Raw genomic sequence first — 19,386 nt, 5'->3', positions numbered from 1 at the left:
GCACAAATGAATAAGAAGCCAATGAAGTGAAGAGGAGAGAAGAAATAAGAATAGTAAAGTAAAGCATCAAACAGAGTGGTTTGGTGTAAGCCCAGTATCCAAGATGAAGAACATGAAGCAGCTTTGGATTTTCTCTAAGAAGATATGTAAACATATCTTGCAAGATCCTTTGCCTTTCCTGTCATCTCCTCAGGTTCCCAGACAGGCACAGAGGGAGAAGCAGAGGAAGAAACTTTCAGTAGCAGCCAGCACCTGGGGAGAGAGAGAAGCTTGGGTAGGAGAGGTGGGGGAACCAGAAGAGAGGTCAGCTCCCCAGCTCAAGTATTCAGGAGATGAAAGACTCTTAGACTTTGGAATCAGTCTTGCTGCCAGCAACTTCCCAATGCAGATTTCACACACAGATGAGCATGCGCAGCTCCCAGACTCCATGCCTCATAGCAATGTCTGCCATTGGCACAGCACTGACCACACTTAATTGGGAGGGGTGAGGTGCATGTGTGGGGAGTGTACAACATAGAGCAGAGTTAAAAACAAAAATAAAATTTAAATAAAAAAGAGAGTGAGGTCATATACTGCACTTCACCTAAGATAGCAAAATTCTGAGAGCCAGCCCTGGTGGTGACATACCCACTTGAATTAACCAGCTGAAGATGAATTCTTCTCCAGTTACTGACACAATTAATGGCATATTCTCTTATCTAAAGTAGATCAGATGGCAGGTCTTTTAAATACATTACAGCTAAAGCAGATTTTCAATACTTACACTGCAAGATGGATCCAGCATGGATTTGCACCACTCCACTGCTTCCACTGTACATGTTCTCATAGTCTCAGTGCGTCCGTGGTAGAAACGTCTGGTTGTAGCAGTTTCATAACAACAGCCTAGGCTAAGAAGGAAAATTAGGACAAAGTGTCTCACTACAAAGATAAATCTTTTCTCTTCTCTAAAGAAAAAATGTCATATAAAAAATATTCTGTCCCATTACACTCAATTACAAGCAAGAGTAAGCCACTCATTTTCTTTTAAGTGTCTGAAATGTAATACAGATTACTCAACGATAAGAAAGTTTACAAGAGGCAAGTTAGGACTAAGAAAATTCAGATGCCATTATAAAGTCATAAAAAAATCTGGACTCTTTCATGAGCTGCTTTTTGCAAATGCTAAGGCTTCTATACCCCCTTATGTAGGTGACTGGAAAGTAAGCAAGCTTCAATTTCCTATGTATTCTTCCATCAAGGACAAAGGAGAGAAGGCATCTGCCCCACACAAGACCCACAGACTGGGGGAATCCACTAGCAACAGCGGGCATCTACAAACAAGTTTAAGAAGAGCCCTTACCCAGATTGTTTTTGTTGGGCAATTGATATAAACCAGTGTTCAATGACCTGTGCAAGGAATGTGGTCTTTTTGCAGATGACATCCTCAGGCAACTATTTGCCAGCTCTGTGATGACTCATATTTAAACTATTTTAAATACTAACAGATGGTAGTAAAGGCAGGGGAAAAGGAGGGACATAATCACCAACAAAGAGAGAGTCTTCAATAACTTTTGGCTGGGAGTACAAAATAAAACCTTCCTCAGCCACCTGCCCAGTGTGCAAGGACAGGAACTTGGTTGTACACTATCTTTTTATTATGCTGTTATAACTTCTACAGGCAGCCTTTGTTGGTGATGAGGACAGGATGACAACAATGAGTCTGCTAAGGCTTTTTACAAGGTTGGGATATTGGAAGAGAGAGATTTATCACCACCGAATAATGTTTAATTATAGACTACAGATGAGACTCTCATCTGCACCTGGGCCAAATCCCCTTATAGGAATAAGCAATTAGTGAGGTATGCTGTGCTGGTCGCAGGATATTAGAGAGACAAGGTGGGTGAGGTAATATCTTTTCCTGGACTAACTTCTCTCTTGGTGAGAGAGACAAGCTTTTGAGCTTACACAGACCTGAAGAAGAATTATGTGAGTTAAAAAACTATGTGGGTTAAAAAACTTGTCTCTCTCACCAGTAGAAGTTGGTCCAATAAAAGATGTTACTTCAAACACACTGTGTCTCAGTTAATGAGGTAATATAGATCCTTGTGGGCCAAGTCCTTGCCTTATCATTTAACCAGTACAGCCCATGTGTACGTTTTATGGACTGTTAATAAAGTTCTAGCTGGCTGCCCTTCATCTTACAGTACCTGTAGTATAGCACCTACCCCACTGTGACATAAAGGACTTGCTCCTGCACCTTTTGAAGTCAATGGCAGAAGTCCTGCTGACTTCAGTGGCAGAGGATAAGGTCCTGTATAACTAAATAAAACACTATGACATATTTCGTCATTCTTCTATGACTGCAGCAAAATATAAAATGGAACGCAAAGCCCTTTGTATTTGCCCAGATTTGTCAGTTTGTTCAACTATACATTTAATTGCTAGCCTGGGTAAAAAACTTTTCTTACTGTCCATGAAGTTTATAATAGGCCAGCTGGAGGCCAAGCTGAACAAATGTATCAGGATGAAGTCCCTTCTTCTTGGTCAGTGCTTTGCCAAAGGATGTAAAGGCATAATTCACTAGCTGCAAGTCAGATACCTGACAAATAAAGAATTTGTTATCATAGGAGAATTCAGCAACTGCTCTAATCACAACCTGCTTCAGTTCAAATATAATGAACTGTGAATTCACCTCACAAAACAATGGATCAGGTTTACCCTGGTGTAACTCCCCTGGCTTCAGCAGAGCTACCTCAGGATTGAATCTGTCCTAGTGGTCTTTGTTCTCTGGCCTGGAGTGAGGCCAGCTACTAACGTTTAGAAAAAATGAAAGCCTCAGTGATCACTAAGAAAGAGATAGAGAAACTTCACCTGCTGAGAATACCGTTCTTTAGCACGTTCAATGTCATTTAGCATGTTCTGGTTCAATGTGAAAACAAGTTCTTCTGGCCAAGGGATGTCCCGCACTTTATCTGATCCCTGTTTTGTTTTTTAAATAAAAGAGGAATCAATATCCGTAAGAGAGGAAATGCTAATTAATAAGGATGGAAACTTAATGGATACATACCTTCCACCTTCCCTCACTTTCAATAATCTTCTGATCAATATAAGAGCACAGGACTACCAAAACCATGGCATCATAAGGAGAATGCTAGAACACACAAGACAATATACCATGATGGTTGCACAGCTAAAAGTTGATCAAGTCTCCTTATTTCCACCCCCATTCTTTCTTAATTATGCTGAAGGTTTTCCTGTGTTGTGCAGAATTCATTAAGAGATTACACTTCTAGGCCTTCTACCTGTACAGATAGAGCCCCATACAGCATTTATCTACTCTCTTGTTAGCTCTGCAGCCAGGTAGACAGGCAAAATATGGCACCAGGATGAGCCACAGACCTGGGCAGAAACACTGTTTTCCGATGTGAGAGCGCAGTGCTTAGCATGTTTTGGGCACTACCGTGATACAAGCAAATAATAAACCTACTAACTTACATTTTTTTTTGCATGATATTCCCCTTCTCTTTGAACTCCCTATTGATCAAATGCAAGAAACTCCCTCATTAAAATATTTCTGAAAGTAAAATGTAGACTTCTAAATCTTTTTAGTCAACACATGCACTGCATAATCTCCCCTTGAGAAATGTACAGCACCTGTCCTGGGATGTTTGCCAGATAAGGTGCCCTATATGTGAAAATGCACGAAAAGAAAAACAAGTTTAAACCTGTAAAAAAAAAAAAAATTCCATTGTGGAAGAGGAAAAACTGACAAAGGAGCCCACTGTAAATATGCTAGGAAAAAGGGAATCATATTTTACTTACATCACAGTTTGAACCAAATGTCCCATTGGAAAATAGTATGCAGTTGTAGGATTTGTCTCCCCAGCGTATGGTTGGATCTCCTATTAGAGTCAACTTGGTGATCTAAATCAATAATTAATATCATGGGGTTTAGAAATATCCGAACGTGCGCCAGAGTCCTGTCACATTACACTGGAAATATCTGGATACTTTTTTAATGAGTGCCAACCTCCGCACTCGAAAGCAGCTATGACTTACTCTACTGGGCAAGACAAAGTCCCTGCCCTAAGGAGCTTTTAGATGAGCCATGACTAAGAAGGCTGTCTGCATGACAGCAGACATGCCCAAAATGCAACAAATATATCCATCTGAAGAAAAACCATCTATACAAGCCTGGTGTTTAAAAATAAAAGGACAGATTCTGGTGGTCAGGGCTTCCATGGCCTGTGAAATTCTGGGGGATGCAGAGGGGTGAGGGTAAATTTACACCACATTTACACCTCCAAGATTCTAGATGTGGTAGGCATTGGTCCAGTCCTGGTCATCAACAGGAGGCAATGAATCATGGCAACGCCCATTTTCCTATGCTAGAGGGGCCAGGACACAATGATGTAAGACCTGTTAGATTGCTAAGGGACAGGCAGATGGTTAAGCTGCCTTTCCAGAATATTTTATACAAACAAATCACGCATACAATGAGACACAAAAGTTGGTTAAAAAGACGAGCAAAATTATTTTGAAATCTGTAACTACCGAAGTATAATCCTCAGGGGTTCCATAGGGACTGGAATCATCCAGGGAGATCACAAACAAACTGCTCTGAATTCTTTCCAGTAGACCTAAGTTCTTTGGATCGAGATTAGTTAAATATTCACGTGTCTACAAGGCAATGAAAAAGTGGTTAAATAATTGAAATGTTGCAAATACAGTCAATCAACATTTTTCTGAAAGACCACTGAAATTTTCCAACCTCTGCCCATTGGGTTCTCTCCCCACTTGTTAAAGCCGCCAGCCCTGGTCCATCAGGTTCATTATGGCATCTCTTTTGGATGTAAGCAAGTTGCCTTTAAGAAGATTTTAAAAATTAGTAAAATAGAATGAAGACAGAGACGGGATTAAAATTGTTCATTTTAGTAGGCCAGTAGTCTGGTTAATATTTCTTATTCCATACCTAATCAGATTAATTGAACTTTCAAGAAGTGTATCAACTCTGCTCAGGACTCATGATCTTTTTAATCTGTGTCTGCACTGGGGATTTGCCATGATTTCAGCCTCTGGGTACCGCTGCACCAATGCAAACCCATAGTTTAGACAAAGAAAACCACAACTTGTACCAGTGACACTTAACTCAGTTTCAAGCATGGGACACCTCTAATAGTGCAAGTCACACTTTGCATATCCACACTGGGAATTTGCACAGGTACAGTTATATCGGTGACTACCAACAATGGCTGAAATAAGGGCAAATCTCCAATCCACACAAGGCCTTAGAATCATAGGAGGGAATCATACTCCATTCCACCCAGCTGAGATTGTATTATGCACCAAATCTTAAACAATGTAAGAATGTTTCTCTTCTCAATCTTTGCTTGCACTAGCACTTCCAAAAACGTCATTCAAAGCTTTGTACTCTGACAGTTTTACCTGTAAACATGACTCTGTACATGCTATACTTGGTGTTCTCTGTCTACCTTGTTACCCCTTTTAAAAAAACCTTTTTCTGAATTTTTAAGAATTCATATGTAGTTATTTGGCACTTCCACCGATTAAACATTAGTACTAATCAGAATTTAAACAACATTCATACAGACGTATTCATATATAGCAAGTGAGGCGAATCAGATAGACCATCCTCAAAATCAGGTTACCTGTAAAGCAGAACTGCAATACCCGCAGATAGCAGCAGGTTTCTGTGCATCATGAATTAATTTGTGTCTGGCATTTCTTGTTAGAAAATTGTTTGATTTCTGTTTGTTCATTTCTTTGGTGTTTGCCTGATCCACCACAACTCTCAGTAAGTTGTTCCAATAGCTAATTACCCTCACTACTAAAAATTTGTGTCTTATTTCAGATCTGACTTTGCCTAGCTTTAGTCTGCAGCCATTTGTCTCTAGACTGAAGAGGCCATTATCAATTGTTTGTTCTACATGTAGGTACTTATAGTCTGTGATCAAAGTCCCACTTCAACCTTCTCTTTGTTATACTAAATAGATTGAGCTCTTGGAATCTACCCATGTAAGGTTTTCTAATCTTTTAATCATTCTTGTATCTCTTTACTGAACCCTCTCCAATTTATCATTGACATCCTTTTTGAATTGTGGACTCCAGAACTGGACACACTATTCCAGCAGCAGTTGGACCAATGCCAAATACAGAGGTAATATAATCTCCCTATTCAGCATTTCCGTTTGTACGTCCAAAGAGCATATTAACCCTTTTGGCAACAGCATCACATTGGCAGCTCATATCCAACTGATTATCCACTGTGACCCCCAAGCTTTTTCATAGTCACAGGTTTCAGAGTAGCAGCCTTGTTAGTCTGTATCAGCAAAAAGAACAGGAGTACTTGTGGCACCTTAAGAGACTAACAAATTTATTTAAGCAAAAGCTTTCATGGGCTAAAACCCTCTTCATCGGATGCATAGAATGGAACATACAGTAAGAGGATATTTATACATACAGAGAACATGAAAAGGTGGAAATACCCATACCAACTGTAAGAGGCTAATTAATTAAGAGAAGCTATTATCAGCAGGGGAGAAAAACTTCTGAAGTGATAATCAAGATGGCTCATTTTGGACAACTGACATGAAGGCGTGAGGATACTTTAATATGGGGAAATAGATTCAATTAGTGTAATGACCGAGCCATTCCCAGTCTCTGTTCAAATCTAAGTTAGTGGTATCTAGTTTGCACATTAATTTCCCCATGTTAAAGTATCCTCACACCTTTGTGTCAACTGTCCAAAATGGGCTATCTTGATTATCACTTCAAAAGTTTTTCTCCTCCGCTGATAATAGCTTCTCTTAATTAATTAGCCTCTTACAGTTGGTATGGGTACTTCCACCTTTTCATGTTCTCTGTGTGTGCGTGTGTGTATCTAATCTATCTATATATATATATCTTCCTACCGTATTTTCCACTGCATGCATCCGATGAAGTGGGCTGTAGCCCACGAAAGCTTATGCTCAAATAAATTTGTTAGTCTCTAAGCTGCCAAAAGTACTCCTGTCCTTTTTTCATAGTCACAGAGTCCCTCATCCTGTAAATATAGTCTCTTTACTTTGTTCCTAGAAACAGAATTTTCTAGGACCAGGAATGGCTTGGACTGACTTGAGATGAGTTACTCTAGATCTACACCAGCAGAATTTGGCCTGTAGGGTAAACCAGCCTGTGCACAGTCGAATAATATTACCAGTCTGGAAAGTTAGCATATTCACCTATTTTTCGGATTACTCAAACCACTTCTGGGAAGTGTGTAATGATTATATTAGTGGTAATCATTAATAATTATTGGGGAAATTCAGAAATTTCATGTGCTAAGAATACATCTGGCAGCTCCTTGGAGAGAGAGCATCTGTTGTGACAATAAACACCTAGCAGTGTGCTCTAACACCAAGGTCTACAATATAGACGGCTATATTCTCTCTGTCTCTCTCCACTCTTCTTCCCACTAATATAGCTCCTTTGCACTCCCTTAGTGGCACAAAAATCCAAATAGCAGGTCAGACTTCCAGGCCCTGGTGTAGGGGTGAGATATGTGGCTGGAGTCCCATTGTGTTCCAGTAATCCCTAGCTGGCAGAAAAGGCCTTTAAACATGTTACCAGACAACACATGTTATAGCTCAATCCTGCCTCTGTGGAGCTCAGCAGCAGGAAATATGGCCAATATATCACTGCTAAAACATGACTTTACGTGCACAGCTTTGATTATGTTTAAAATGTGGTCAAGAGGGAGCAAAGGGAAAGGGTGGTGGTGGTTTTGTTTGATTGGCTTTTTGTTAATGATTATGATGAATATCTCATTGCTACATGGATTGGTTCTCAAAAAAAGATATATCAGATAATCTTGATACAGTTTCATGCCATGATCCCCAATACGTAATTGATATTTGCTGCCTAAACACCTTCATGGTATACTTTTAGAATCCTACACTTGCTTGTTGTTCCAGGCCCTTGCCATATTTTGCAGTGCTAAGTGCAGGCTCATGTTCATGCCTATTACAAGCTTTCCTTCAGTTTAAATGCATAAGCTGTTCAGCTAAAGTTACCTAGTCGCACAGACTATCAAAATACTATAATGGAGGGAAAATTCCAATCCCTCCAAACTTCAACAGAAAATGTTCAAAGAGATTTGCTCGGCCTGAAAAATCACATTTTCATCTGAAAAAACAGGCACCTACTACAGTTTACAAGTAACACAATGGGAGACCAGTATCCTGCCATGTTAAGCATTCCAGTTTTGAACAGTCTGGACTTTCAGGGAGTATTGTTCTTTTGCAAACGAGGCCCAATGTACTTCACTGTGCAACTCAATTAATATGAAATAATTTAAAAACCTGAAAATCTCTGGAGGGCTCAGTATATGACCTTCATGTACTGCATCAAAAGTAAACACTCGACCTCGACACAGGACTATTAAGTGGGATGGGCATTCACCTTCACTCTCTGAAAGGAAGATAAAATAAACATGAGAACACAACACTTTTTGGATAAAGTTATAATGTGAATGGGGGAAGGGGTGGAGATACGTTACAGACACACTTAAGTGACCAGGTAAAAAAAATGCACGTGTACAAATACAGCACATTATTTTGGCCTTTAACATTTAAGACTTTGTACATTTAAAAACAGCAACCAAGACCAAACTAGGCATCTACTTTCAGAGAGCAATTCTATGGGTTTTTTTCCTGCAGTTTGGAAATAAGTCTCAAAGGCTGCATTTGCAAGATTAACTGACAGAATCCATAGATGCATGTAACCTTGGTTATTATTAACTCCCACCAATGTTTACTGCCATGTTCATAACTTGAACAAATTTGGAAATGGGGAGGCTATTCTTACATCAGGAAGCAGAAATGCTACATGGAAAATCACCCATGAAAGAAAAGAAAAGATGACACTGGGTGAAGTTTCAGAAGGCTGGCACAGAAAGTGGCTTCAAAGATAAGCAAAAACACTTGACAACATATTCTACAATTTTTTGTCTATGCAAATCAGGAGTTAATGCACAAATGGATCAGCTAGTACCCAATTTGCATATGCAAATCTGAGCATTTTTGCACTGATACACGAAAGTTTAACATTATGGAGAGATGCAGTTGTTGCACTCACCACTGGAAGTCTTGCCCATAATTGCCTATGCAATCTTATTAGTTATGCCACACACAAAAATGTATTGCCCTAAAGTTAAGGTTTGACCAAGTTCAAGAATGTTAAGACCAAAAAAGAAGTTAGGAATGCAAGGAACACAGCACTAACATTGCACTTCTCAAACTAGGCCTCTACACAACCTTACCTCTGCCCCATAGCTCTGCCTTGAAAAAATGAGAAATGTATACTATATCCATAGAGCTCCATTTAACAAATGCCCATAAAAATGCCTTTATCCTATTCATATAGTAATTTTGTTGCTTTCCGTCTTTCTTCATGATCATATCGTAATGTTCACAACAAAAATTATAAGTTCCTGATTTAGATAAATAGCAAAATCAAGGAAATCATTCCCCCTTTAGAATGTCTCCACATGTAAATGTCATCTACAGAGATCATGAAATTACAGCACTTACATGAAGAGCAATAACTAGTGGGGTAACAAATCAGCACATGTATGAAAACTTACAAAAACAAGGTGCTGTCGTGAACATCTGAAATACACTACATGCCAAGAAAGGAGATAATAGGCTTTCATCTTCACAGGGACACAGGTGAGGTTCGAGTGCTTTAAGAAATGAAACCATAATTCTGCATTCCCTGAGTTTCTATTGTTTGGATTTTCTTCTATGTTTTAATTTTAAACCAATGTTCTTGAAAGGTCACACACCCTCAAACCATTGTTATGTGCCTGCAACCTTAACTTTTCTTTAAAAATTAAAGCAATTCCCAATAACAAAAGTTTACTACAGTCCTAACAAGGGATCGGGGAGGGAAGGAGAATAGGGAAGGCTTCCCACTTCCTCCCAACTTCCTGAGCTGTGATGGAGAGGCACCTCACTAATCCACACCTCCTAAAGACTATAGGTGGGAGAAGGGGGTGGCTCCACCTCTGAGAACCTTAGGAGATATATAAGAATGCACTGAGGTAAGTGCATCAACATCTTGCTGAGCCTTATGAGATTTGTCAGGGAATTCCCAATCTTTCCAAGGCTCGTTAGGTGCCACCTCCCACCCCAGACTTCCCATGGCTCTTATGCTTGTAGGTTTCACAAAAGCAGTAGGAGTTCAGCAGGATGGATTATAGGGGCCACTGGGGCAGGTGGACTTCTGACAAGACAGAAGTGAGCGCTGGATAGGAAGCTGAGAATTGGGAGGAGGGGGAAACATATCAGAACATAGGGGCAGTATGCCCCTGAAAAGGGGACTATGGAGACAGGGATAGGGAGGGAATTACAATTCTATATTGTAATTTTACAATACACAGCACGCATATTTACTACTGTCATATGTAAGTGTGATTAAGATGCAAACACATAATTTGAAATAACTCCTTTCATTCAACAGCAAGAAGGAAGCACCAAATACTGTACCAAAAGGGGCATGAGGGCTAAAGTAAGTTAGTCCATTCCTGAAGCTCTAACCCCTTATTTGTATCTGGCCTGATTCCTTTATCTTTATCTGTATCCAACCCAATTATAAAGATAAATACCAGTTTGGAAGGTGCAAGAGAGGCATCACCTCAGCTGTGGGATGTACAGAGTGCATAGACCAGCTACCCTATAACACCAATAGCTAATCAAAATGCTCTTCAGCTACAGCAGGTTTTTAAAAAGACAAAAATATAGTGTTTGTTTCATGGTTAATATGGCCACACTTTAGTCCTGTAACATAAAATTCATTGTCTGTTACCCTAGGAAAGTTGCATATGTTTACCAGTTCTAAAATAGTTGTCTAAAGAATCTCTAGTAATTCCTGGAATCTTGCAAGTGCAGAACAGCATTCGGAATTGGTTCATGTCCAGAGGCATATTTCCATGTCTATGTACAACCAATTTTTCCCTGCAGTAAACAGAATATACAAAAGTATAGGTTCTGATTAACTGTCAAGCATGAAGTGAAAAATACATCAACAAATAAAATATGGCAAAATTCATCCTTGAGTACAGTTGAGTTACGTCAAGGAAGAACTTGTCCCATATTATTCATGACTGTAAGCATGCACACTAAACTGATATTTAGAAGCAATTATATTTTTTAAATGTCTTACGTTCTTATTAATTCCCAGTATTTCAAGATATGCCATATAACTATGCATCCTCTTTCTATTTGAGTTCCTTCTTTTGGTGGCCAGTAGTGTTCAAGATAAGGGCCTGGACCTCCAAAGTTATAATATATTTGTGTTGGTATGCGAGCATCAAGATAAGCCACATTCAGCCACCACTCTTCCAGCTGAAAAGGAACAGAGATTAGCATCACAATACATTTTAGGAATAGCTCTATAATAATCACTTGATTGTTCTACTGTACCTATCTAATTTTTTGTTACTTTTTAATACTTTGAAATAGTTCCTGAACTGTGAAAGGCAGACCAGTGATCCACGAAGCACTTACTGATGGTACTGAGACAGCTACATTACGTTTCCAGGTGCTATGTTAATTACTTTCTTAATATTAATTTTCTTTGTAATCAGTTGTTGTAGCTGTTGACTGCTGTACGTGCCAGAGATTATTTTCTGATGAGATTACAAATTTAGCTGACAAAGCTAAGTGTTAATCTAATAGACTTCTGTAAAATATCTGATGTGGCACTGCACTATATTTTGATTAAAAAATCTATAATACAAAATTAACCTGGCACAAATTATATGGATTAAAACCTGGCTAACTGACAGGTTTCAAGGAAACCTAAAGACGAGCTTTGTGTAAGCTTGAAAGCTTGTCTCTCACAACAGACATTGGTCCAATAAAAGATATATTACCTAACCCACCTTTTCTATCTAGCTTTCAACATATAATTGTGAATGGGCAATAATCATTGAGCAAGTGTGTTTCTAGTGGGGTCCCTCAGGGATTAGTTCTTGGCTCTGCACCAGTGGTCCCCAAACAATGAGCTGCACCCCCTATGGGAGCATGGAGGAATGTTCAGCGGAGGCACGGTGGGACCTAGGCCAGTCCCTACAGAGTGCACGGGGGGGAAGAGCCACCCAGCCCTGCTCTGCTCCCAGCTCTGCTCCAGCCCTGGCCCCAACCGCGGCTCTGCCCTTGGCCCTGGCCCAGCCGTGACCTTGGCCTCTGGCCCTGCCCCAGCCGCAGCACCATCAATGGCCATGGCCTGGGCTTCCAGCCCCTGATCGCAGCTTCAGTCTCTGACCGTAGCTCTTGGGGGTTACAGGCAAATTACATTAGCGGCAAGGGGGGTATGACTTAAAAAGTTTGGGGACCACTGCTCTACACTATTTAACTTTTTTATCAATGATCAGGAAGAAAACAGTTTGCATGGGGTATGGTAAATAATGCAGAAGGCAGGTCACTAATACAGAGCAATCTAGATCGCCTGGAAGCTGGGCATGAGTAAACAATATGCATTTTAATAAGGCCAAATGTAAATTTATACCTCTAAGAACAAAGAATATAAGTTTTAGTTACAGGATGAGGGACTATATCCTGGGAAACAGTAACTCTGTAAAAGCAGCAAAGAATCCTGTGGCACCCCTTATAGACTAACAGACGTTTTGGAGCATGAGCTTTCGTGGGTGAATACCCACTTCATCAGATGCATGTAGTGGAAATGTCCAGGGACAGGTATATATATGCAGGCAAGCTAGAGATAATGAGGTAGATCCATCAGGGAGGATGAGGCCCTGTTCTAGCAGTTGAAGTGTGAAAACCAAGGGAGGAGAAACTGGTTTTGTAGTTGGCAAGCCATTCATAGTCTTTGTTTAATCCTGAGCTGATGGTGTCAAATTTGCAGATGAACTGAAGCTCAGCAGTTTCTCTTTGAAGTCTGGTCCTGAAGCTTTTTTGCTGCAGGATGGCCACCTTAAGGTCTGCTATAGTGTGGCCAGGAAGGCTGAAGTGTTCTCCTACAGATTTTTGTATATTGCCATTCCTAATATCTGATTTGTGTCCATTTATCCTTTTCTGTAGAGACTGTCCAGTTTGGCCGATGTACATAGCAGAGGGGCATTGCTGGCATATGATGGCATATATTACATTGGTGGACGTGCAGGTGAATGAACCGGTGATGGTGTGGCTGATCTGGGTAGGTCCTGTGATGGTGTCGCTGGTGTAGACATGTGGGCAGAGCTGGCATCGAGGTTTCTTGCATGGATTGGTTCCTGAGCTAGAGTTACTATGGTGCGGTGTGCAGTTACTGGTGAGAATATGCTTCAGGTTGGCAGGTTGTCTGTGGGCGAGGACTGGCCTGCCACCCAAGGCCTATGAAAGTGTGGGATCACTGTCCAGATGGGTTGTAGATCCCTGATGATGCGTTGGAGAGGTTTTAGCTGGGGACTGTATGTGATGGCCAGTGGAGTCCTGTTGGTTTCTTTCTTGGGTTTGTCTTGCAGTAGGAGGCTTCTGGGTACATGTCTGGCTCTGTTGATCTGTTTCCTTATTTCCTCATGTGGGTATTGTAGTTTTGAGAATGCCTGGTGGAGATTTTGTAGGTGTTGTTCTCTGTCTGAGAGGTTAGAGCAGATGCCGTTGTACCTCAGTGCTTGGCTGTAGACAATGGATCGTGTGATATGCTTGGGATGGAAGCTGGAGGCATGAAGGTAGGCATAGCGGTCGGTAGGTTTTCGGTATAGGGTGGTGGTAATGTGACCATCACTTATTTGCACCGTGGTGTCTAGGAAGTGGACCTCTCGTGTAGATTGGTCCAGGCTGAGGTTGATGATGAGGTGGAAGCTGTTGAAATTGTGGTGGAATTTTTCCAGAGTCTCTTTCCCATGGGTCCAGATGATGAAGATGTCATCAATGTAGCATAGGTAGAGAAGGGGCATGAGTGGATGAGAGCTGAGGAAGCGTTGTTCCAGGTCGGCCATAAAAATATTGGCATATTGTGGGGCCATGCGGGCACCCATAGCGGTGCCACTGATCTGGAGATACATATTGTCATCAAATTTGAAATAGTTGTGTGTGAGGATAAAGGCACAGAGCTCAGCAGCCAGTTGTGCTGTGGCATCATCAGGGATACTGTTCCTGACAGCTTGTATTTCATCTGTGCGTGGGATGTTTGTGTAGAGAGCCTCTACATCCATGGTGGCTAGGATGGTGTTTTCTGGAAGACCACCAATGCATTGTAGTTTCCTCAGGATATCAGTGGTGTCATGGAGATAGCTGGGAGTGCTGGTGGCATAGGGCCTGAGCAGAGAGTCCACATATCCAGACAGTCCTTCAGTGAGAGTGCCAATGCCAGAGATGATGGGGCGTCGAGGATTTCCAGGTTTGCGGATCTTGGGTAGTAGATAGAATAACCCTGGTCGGGGCTCTAAGGGTATGTTGATTTGTTCCAGCGTTAGTGTAGGGAGTGTCCTGAGAAGATGTTGCAGTTTCTTAGTGTATTCCTCAGTGGGATCTGAGGGAAGTGGCCTGTAGGATTTGGTGTTGGAGAGTTGTCTGGCGGCCTCTTTTTGGTAGTCAGACCTGTTCATGATGACAACAGCACCTCCTTTATCAGCCTCTTTGATGATAATGTCTGGGTGGTTTCTGAGGCTGTGGATGGCATTGCGTTCTGCACGACTTAGGTTATGAGGCAAGTGATGTTGTTTTTCCACAATTTCTGCCTGTGCACGTCTGTGGAAGCATTCAACGTAGAGGTCCGGACTGTCATTTCGTCCCTCAGGAGGAGTCCATGTGGAGTTCTTCTTCTTGTGCCGTTGGTGAGAGGGTACCTGTGTATCAGCGCGTTGTTCAGTGTTGTCCTGAAAGTATTCTTTGAGTTGGAGACGGTGAAAGTAGCTTCCAGATCGTCGCAGAACTGTATCATGTTGGTGGAGGTGGCAGGGCAGAAAGAGAGTCCCCGAGATAGGACAGACTTTTCTTCTGGGCTGAGTGTGTAGTTGGATAGATTGACAATATTGCTGGGTTGGTTGGGGGTACCACGGTTGTGGCCCCATGAGGCAGGTATGAGTTTAGACAGCTTACAGTCCTTTTTCCTTTGTAGAGAGGTGAAGTGAGTAATGTAGATCTCCTGTCTTATTTTAGTGAAGTCCGTTTGTATGGAAGTTTGGTTATTAATGGGAGTCTCCAGGTTGGAGAGCTCTTTTTTGATGTTTTCCTGTTTGCTGTATAGGATGCTGATCAGGTGGTTCCTCAGTTTCTTTGATAGAGTATGGCATAATCTCTCACTGTGGTCTATGTAGTATGTAGATAGCAGTGGATTTTTTACCTTTAGTCCATTTGGTATGATGTTCATCCATTTGCATTTGGAAAGGAAGATGATATCTGTTTGTATTTGTGCAAGTTCCTTCATGAACTCTGTGGGTCACATCGGATAATCAGCTGAACATGAGCTTCTAGTGTGATACTAAAGGGCTAATGCAATGGATGAATAAACAGGGGAACCCTGTGTAGGAGTACGGAGAACATAGCTACTAGAATACAGTGTCCAGTTCTAGCATTCACACTTTAAGAAGGATGCTGATAAATTGAAGAGGGCTCCAAGAAGAGCCACGAGATCGATTAAACGACTGGAAAGCATGCCCTATAGTCAAAGATTCAAGGAGCACAATCTCTTTAGCTCAACAAAGAGAAGGTTAAGGGGAATCTATAAGTAGCTACATGGGGAACAAAAATTTGATAATGGGCTCTTCAATCTAGCAGAGAAAGTTTAATCGAGTGGCCAAAAGATGAAGCTAGACCAGAGATTCTCAAACTAGGTGATGGGCCCCCCTGGGCAGTGCAGAATGTATTCTGCTGGGGCGTGAGAAGCTTGGGGGGGGGAATAAATTTACTGCGCACATTTTACCCACAGCAATGAATAACTAACAAAGCTGATTCCTGCAAACCTCTGAGGTCCTCAGATAGCACAGTGCATTCTGACAGATTTCTGTTAAACTTGCATAGCATTATACAAAGTTGTTGCCATCTGCACGTTAATCCATTTGCTACAGCGTGGTGTGCACACTTAATTGTACGCATGAAACACAACTGCAGATTTGCTTTTCCTTTTATTACAAATGTATCGCTAGCTCATTCATGCAGCAGAAAAAAAAAGTGAAACAGAAGCTGAAACTGATTCAAGTGAAGCACTGCAGCCACATATATCGGTATACAGCAGAACCTCAGAGTTACGAACATCAGATTTACAAACTGACTGGTTAACAACACACCTCATTTGGAACCGGAAGCACACAATCAGGCAGCAGACACAAAAAAAAAATACTGTACAGTATTGTGTTAAATGTAAAAAAAATAAAGGGAAAGTTTAAAAAAAGATTTGACAAGGTAAGGAAACTGTTTCTGTGCTTGTTTCATTTAAATTAAAATGGTTAAAAGCAGCATTTTTCTTCTGCATAGTAAAATTTCAAAGCTATATTAAGTCAAGTTCAGTTGTAAACTTTTGAAAAAACTATAACGTTTTGTTCAGAGTTACGAACATTAGAGTTACAAACGACCTCCATTCTTGAGGCATTCGTAATTCTGAGGTTCTACTGTATATACTTGTGTGGCGGTGGGAGGAGGGTGTAAATTACTACAGACACAAAGAAGGGTGGAGGCGTGATCATATAAGTTTGAAAACCACTGAGCTAGATCAATTCAGACTGGAAATACAAGACAGATTTTTAGCAGTGGGGGTAACTAACAATTGGGACAACTTACCGAAAGTATGGATGGATTCTCCATCACTGGCATTTTTAAATCAAGACTTGATATTTTTCTAAAAGATATGATCTAGTTTAAACAGGATTTAATTCAGGGAAGTTCTATGACCTGTGTTACACAGTGTTATACAGACAAAACTGCACAGAATCTTTTCAGGGGGCAAGACAAAGATGCCACATTTATTATGATAACAATTTGATTTATAACCAATAACTAATATCTTAATTCTTATTCACACACATTATACCTAATACCTATACACACACACACACATCCACACATCCATCAGATGTTCTGTAGCCGCTGCATAGTTACCAGTCCTGAACATAGCTTGAGTTCGTATCTTGTGGCGGCTAACTGGCCAGGAAAGCCAGGCACAAGGACGAGCTGGGTCTCTGTTGGGCATGCACCGATGTCCTTCCATGCTGCGAGCAGAATGTTACCCTCAAAAGTCTTCCATCTCACCCACCCTTTTTGTAGACTTTAGTTGAATCCAGAGTCTATAGGTCTTGCTGTGTCACGCTGCCTCTGGGTTTGGTGATTGATCACCTATCAATTGCAGGCATGACTTTTAGCCTAGGATTTGGCTTTGATCTTCCTTCTATTGTACCTTTTCTTTTTAGGATGGACTTTTCTTACTTTGTTAGGGCTCTTGTCTGCATCTTCAGCCATTGGTGTTTAAACTCTATTTCATCAGGACAGGCTGGGGCTGGAGGTTGATTCCATCATCCATACATACCTCATTCACACATCTAAACTAAACTAATAAGATTACAGCAGGGTTTGCAAAAATGAAGGTTGGAGCAAGCTTTTATAAAATGGAGTAAGCATTTTAAAATGGGGTCTGGATTACAATATGGCAAACAGTGAACAGAAGTTACAATATAGACAAGTGTAGTGGATGGCAAACAGTGAACAGAAGTTACAATGCAGGCAAATGTAATGAATGGTGAACAGAAGTTACACTATTGAGATACTGAAACAGTGCAAGTCTCAGTGATTTAAGCAGGAATTGGATTGATAGTGAAACTTACAAAGGCAGCTGGCTAAACAGCTATGGCTCTTAATCAGCATCTTCATTGTCAATTAGCCAGTTATTAGGGTAACTGGTTTATGAATGAATGTTGTTTCATTCATAAAACTTTACTTATGAAGTTACATTAATAAAGTGATTAAAAACAATTTCATTTATCAGTTCTACAACAGGAGGTCAGACTAGATACCTTCTGGTTTTCTAATCTATGAATCATGAATGGGAGAAGAGGCGGTCTATCTGATTATTAGTGATGGGAGAAATCGTCCAAAATATAATTTCTCTTTTCAGAGTGTTCCACACTATGAAAATTCTTCAGAATACCTGTTCTGAGATAATGTAAGTATAGACATGTTGGGATTGATGACGGTCTCATGAATTCCAAAGAGTGTCTGAAATTTACTAGTTCTTTTTTCTCTTTCTTTTTTGCAAGGCCACCTGACTGTCAGATTGCCATCACATGTATTACTGCTCTTCACAAAACGAAAGAGACTAGAATGTATGGCCTCTGGGGCACAGACCATGGGTAAAATTTTCAAAAGTTCCTAAATGACTTAGGAGCCTAAATTCCTCTTTCTAACGTGACTTAGACAATTAGGGGCCTAAAGGCTCATCTACACAGCAAGTTACTATGTGGCTACCCAGGGTGTGAATCTACAGTGCTCCTGCTTGCCACATGCTCCAGGACGTTCATTGGAAAGTGCCCACACAGGCTATTTCTGTGTGGAAAGGTGGTGCATTGTAGATTCACATCATGACTTGTCACACAGTAACTGGCCGTGTAAAGAAGCCTTAAGAATCATTGCAAGTCAATGGGACTTAGGATCCTCAATCACCTGGCTGCTTTTGAAAATTTTACTCTGTGTCGTCTGATCTGTTCTTCAGCATCTAGCACATTTGGGCTTTTCAGCACTATCACAATCCAAATACTGAGTCATCTTCAGCCTATGCAATATGGCAGAATATGATACCTCAAGATAACTGAGTTAAATCTAAGTTCTTATTTGCTGTAATCTTATTTATGTGATTGTTTACTGAGCCAGCCATAACAAAACGAGTAATAAAACTGGTCTCTAACAATTCATAAATATAAAAATGTTGAACAAAACACCCTATTTTCATAGATTCCTTCTCCTTTTCCAGTTTGTTTAGCTATTAAAATATGTAGTCTTTGCTCCGTCAATAAACACTAGTATTGGGTCTCATATGCAAAGATTTGGCCTGACCCTGAAAACATTCTTGTAAATAACCCTATTCATATAATAAAGTTATGTAACAAGAATAAGGAAAGGTTGAGCCTAAAGCTCAGCGCTTCACAAGATCAGGCCCTAACTAGCTCACTTTCTGACTGTTCTCTGCAAAAATACTGATGTCTTATACTCCGAAAACTAGATGTATCAAGATCTATGAGAAACACATAGGAAACCTCAAATAAATCATAATTCAAAACATACCCAATTCTTCTTCTCCTTAGCCCTTTCCAGTAACTTATGCTGCAACACTTCTCCAATCCCATGTTCAAACTTTTTAACTATGTCCTCTGTTCTTTGATATTCTTCTTGATTTAGGAATGGTTTTACTATAAAAAAG

General features: G+C 40.6%; 1 protein-coding gene across 8 annotated transcripts in view; it reads right to left on the bottom strand.

Moving 5' to 3' along the window:
* The window catches only part of CROT (carnitine O-octanoyltransferase), a 39,709-nt gene that overhangs the window by 9,063 nt on the left and 11,260 nt on the right, over positions 1 to 19,386 (bottom strand). For 5 of the 8 annotated variants that reach the window (XR_003998781.1, XM_030550465.1, XM_030550463.1 and 2 more), the window contains 11 exons: positions 19,251 to 19,375; positions 11,203 to 11,384; positions 10,870 to 10,994; positions 8,340 to 8,448; positions 4,751 to 4,844; positions 4,534 to 4,659; positions 3,802 to 3,903; positions 3,047 to 3,130; positions 2,851 to 2,958; positions 2,448 to 2,578; positions 764 to 887 (listed from right to left, as the gene is read on the bottom strand). Coding sequence is in view for 7 of the 8 variants with exons in the window: in XM_030550465.1 (XP_030406325.1) it covers positions 764 to 887; positions 2,448 to 2,578; positions 2,851 to 2,958; positions 3,047 to 3,130; positions 3,802 to 3,903; positions 4,534 to 4,659; positions 4,751 to 4,844; positions 8,340 to 8,448; positions 10,870 to 10,994; positions 11,203 to 11,384; positions 19,251 to 19,375 (1,310 nt within the window). In the remaining variant the exon portion in view is untranslated. Of the gene's footprint in view, positions 1 to 763; positions 888 to 2,447; positions 2,579 to 2,850; positions 2,959 to 3,046; positions 3,131 to 3,490; positions 3,705 to 3,801; positions 3,904 to 4,533; positions 4,660 to 4,750; positions 4,845 to 8,339; positions 8,449 to 10,869; positions 10,995 to 11,202; positions 11,385 to 19,250; positions 19,376 to 19,386 lie in introns of those variants that run through there. The other 3 variants (XM_030550467.1, XM_030550468.1, XM_030550469.1) reach the window with 3 other exon arrangements.

The sequence above is a fragment of the Gopherus evgoodei genome, chromosome 2 (assembly GCF_007399415.2).
Source record: "Gopherus evgoodei ecotype Sinaloan lineage chromosome 2, rGopEvg1_v1.p, whole genome shotgun sequence".
Lineage (NCBI taxonomy): Eukaryota > Metazoa > Chordata > Testudines > Testudinidae > Gopherus > Gopherus evgoodei.
Note: the sequence above shows the minus strand (reverse complement) of the source record. Positions and strands in the feature narration are given on the sequence as shown.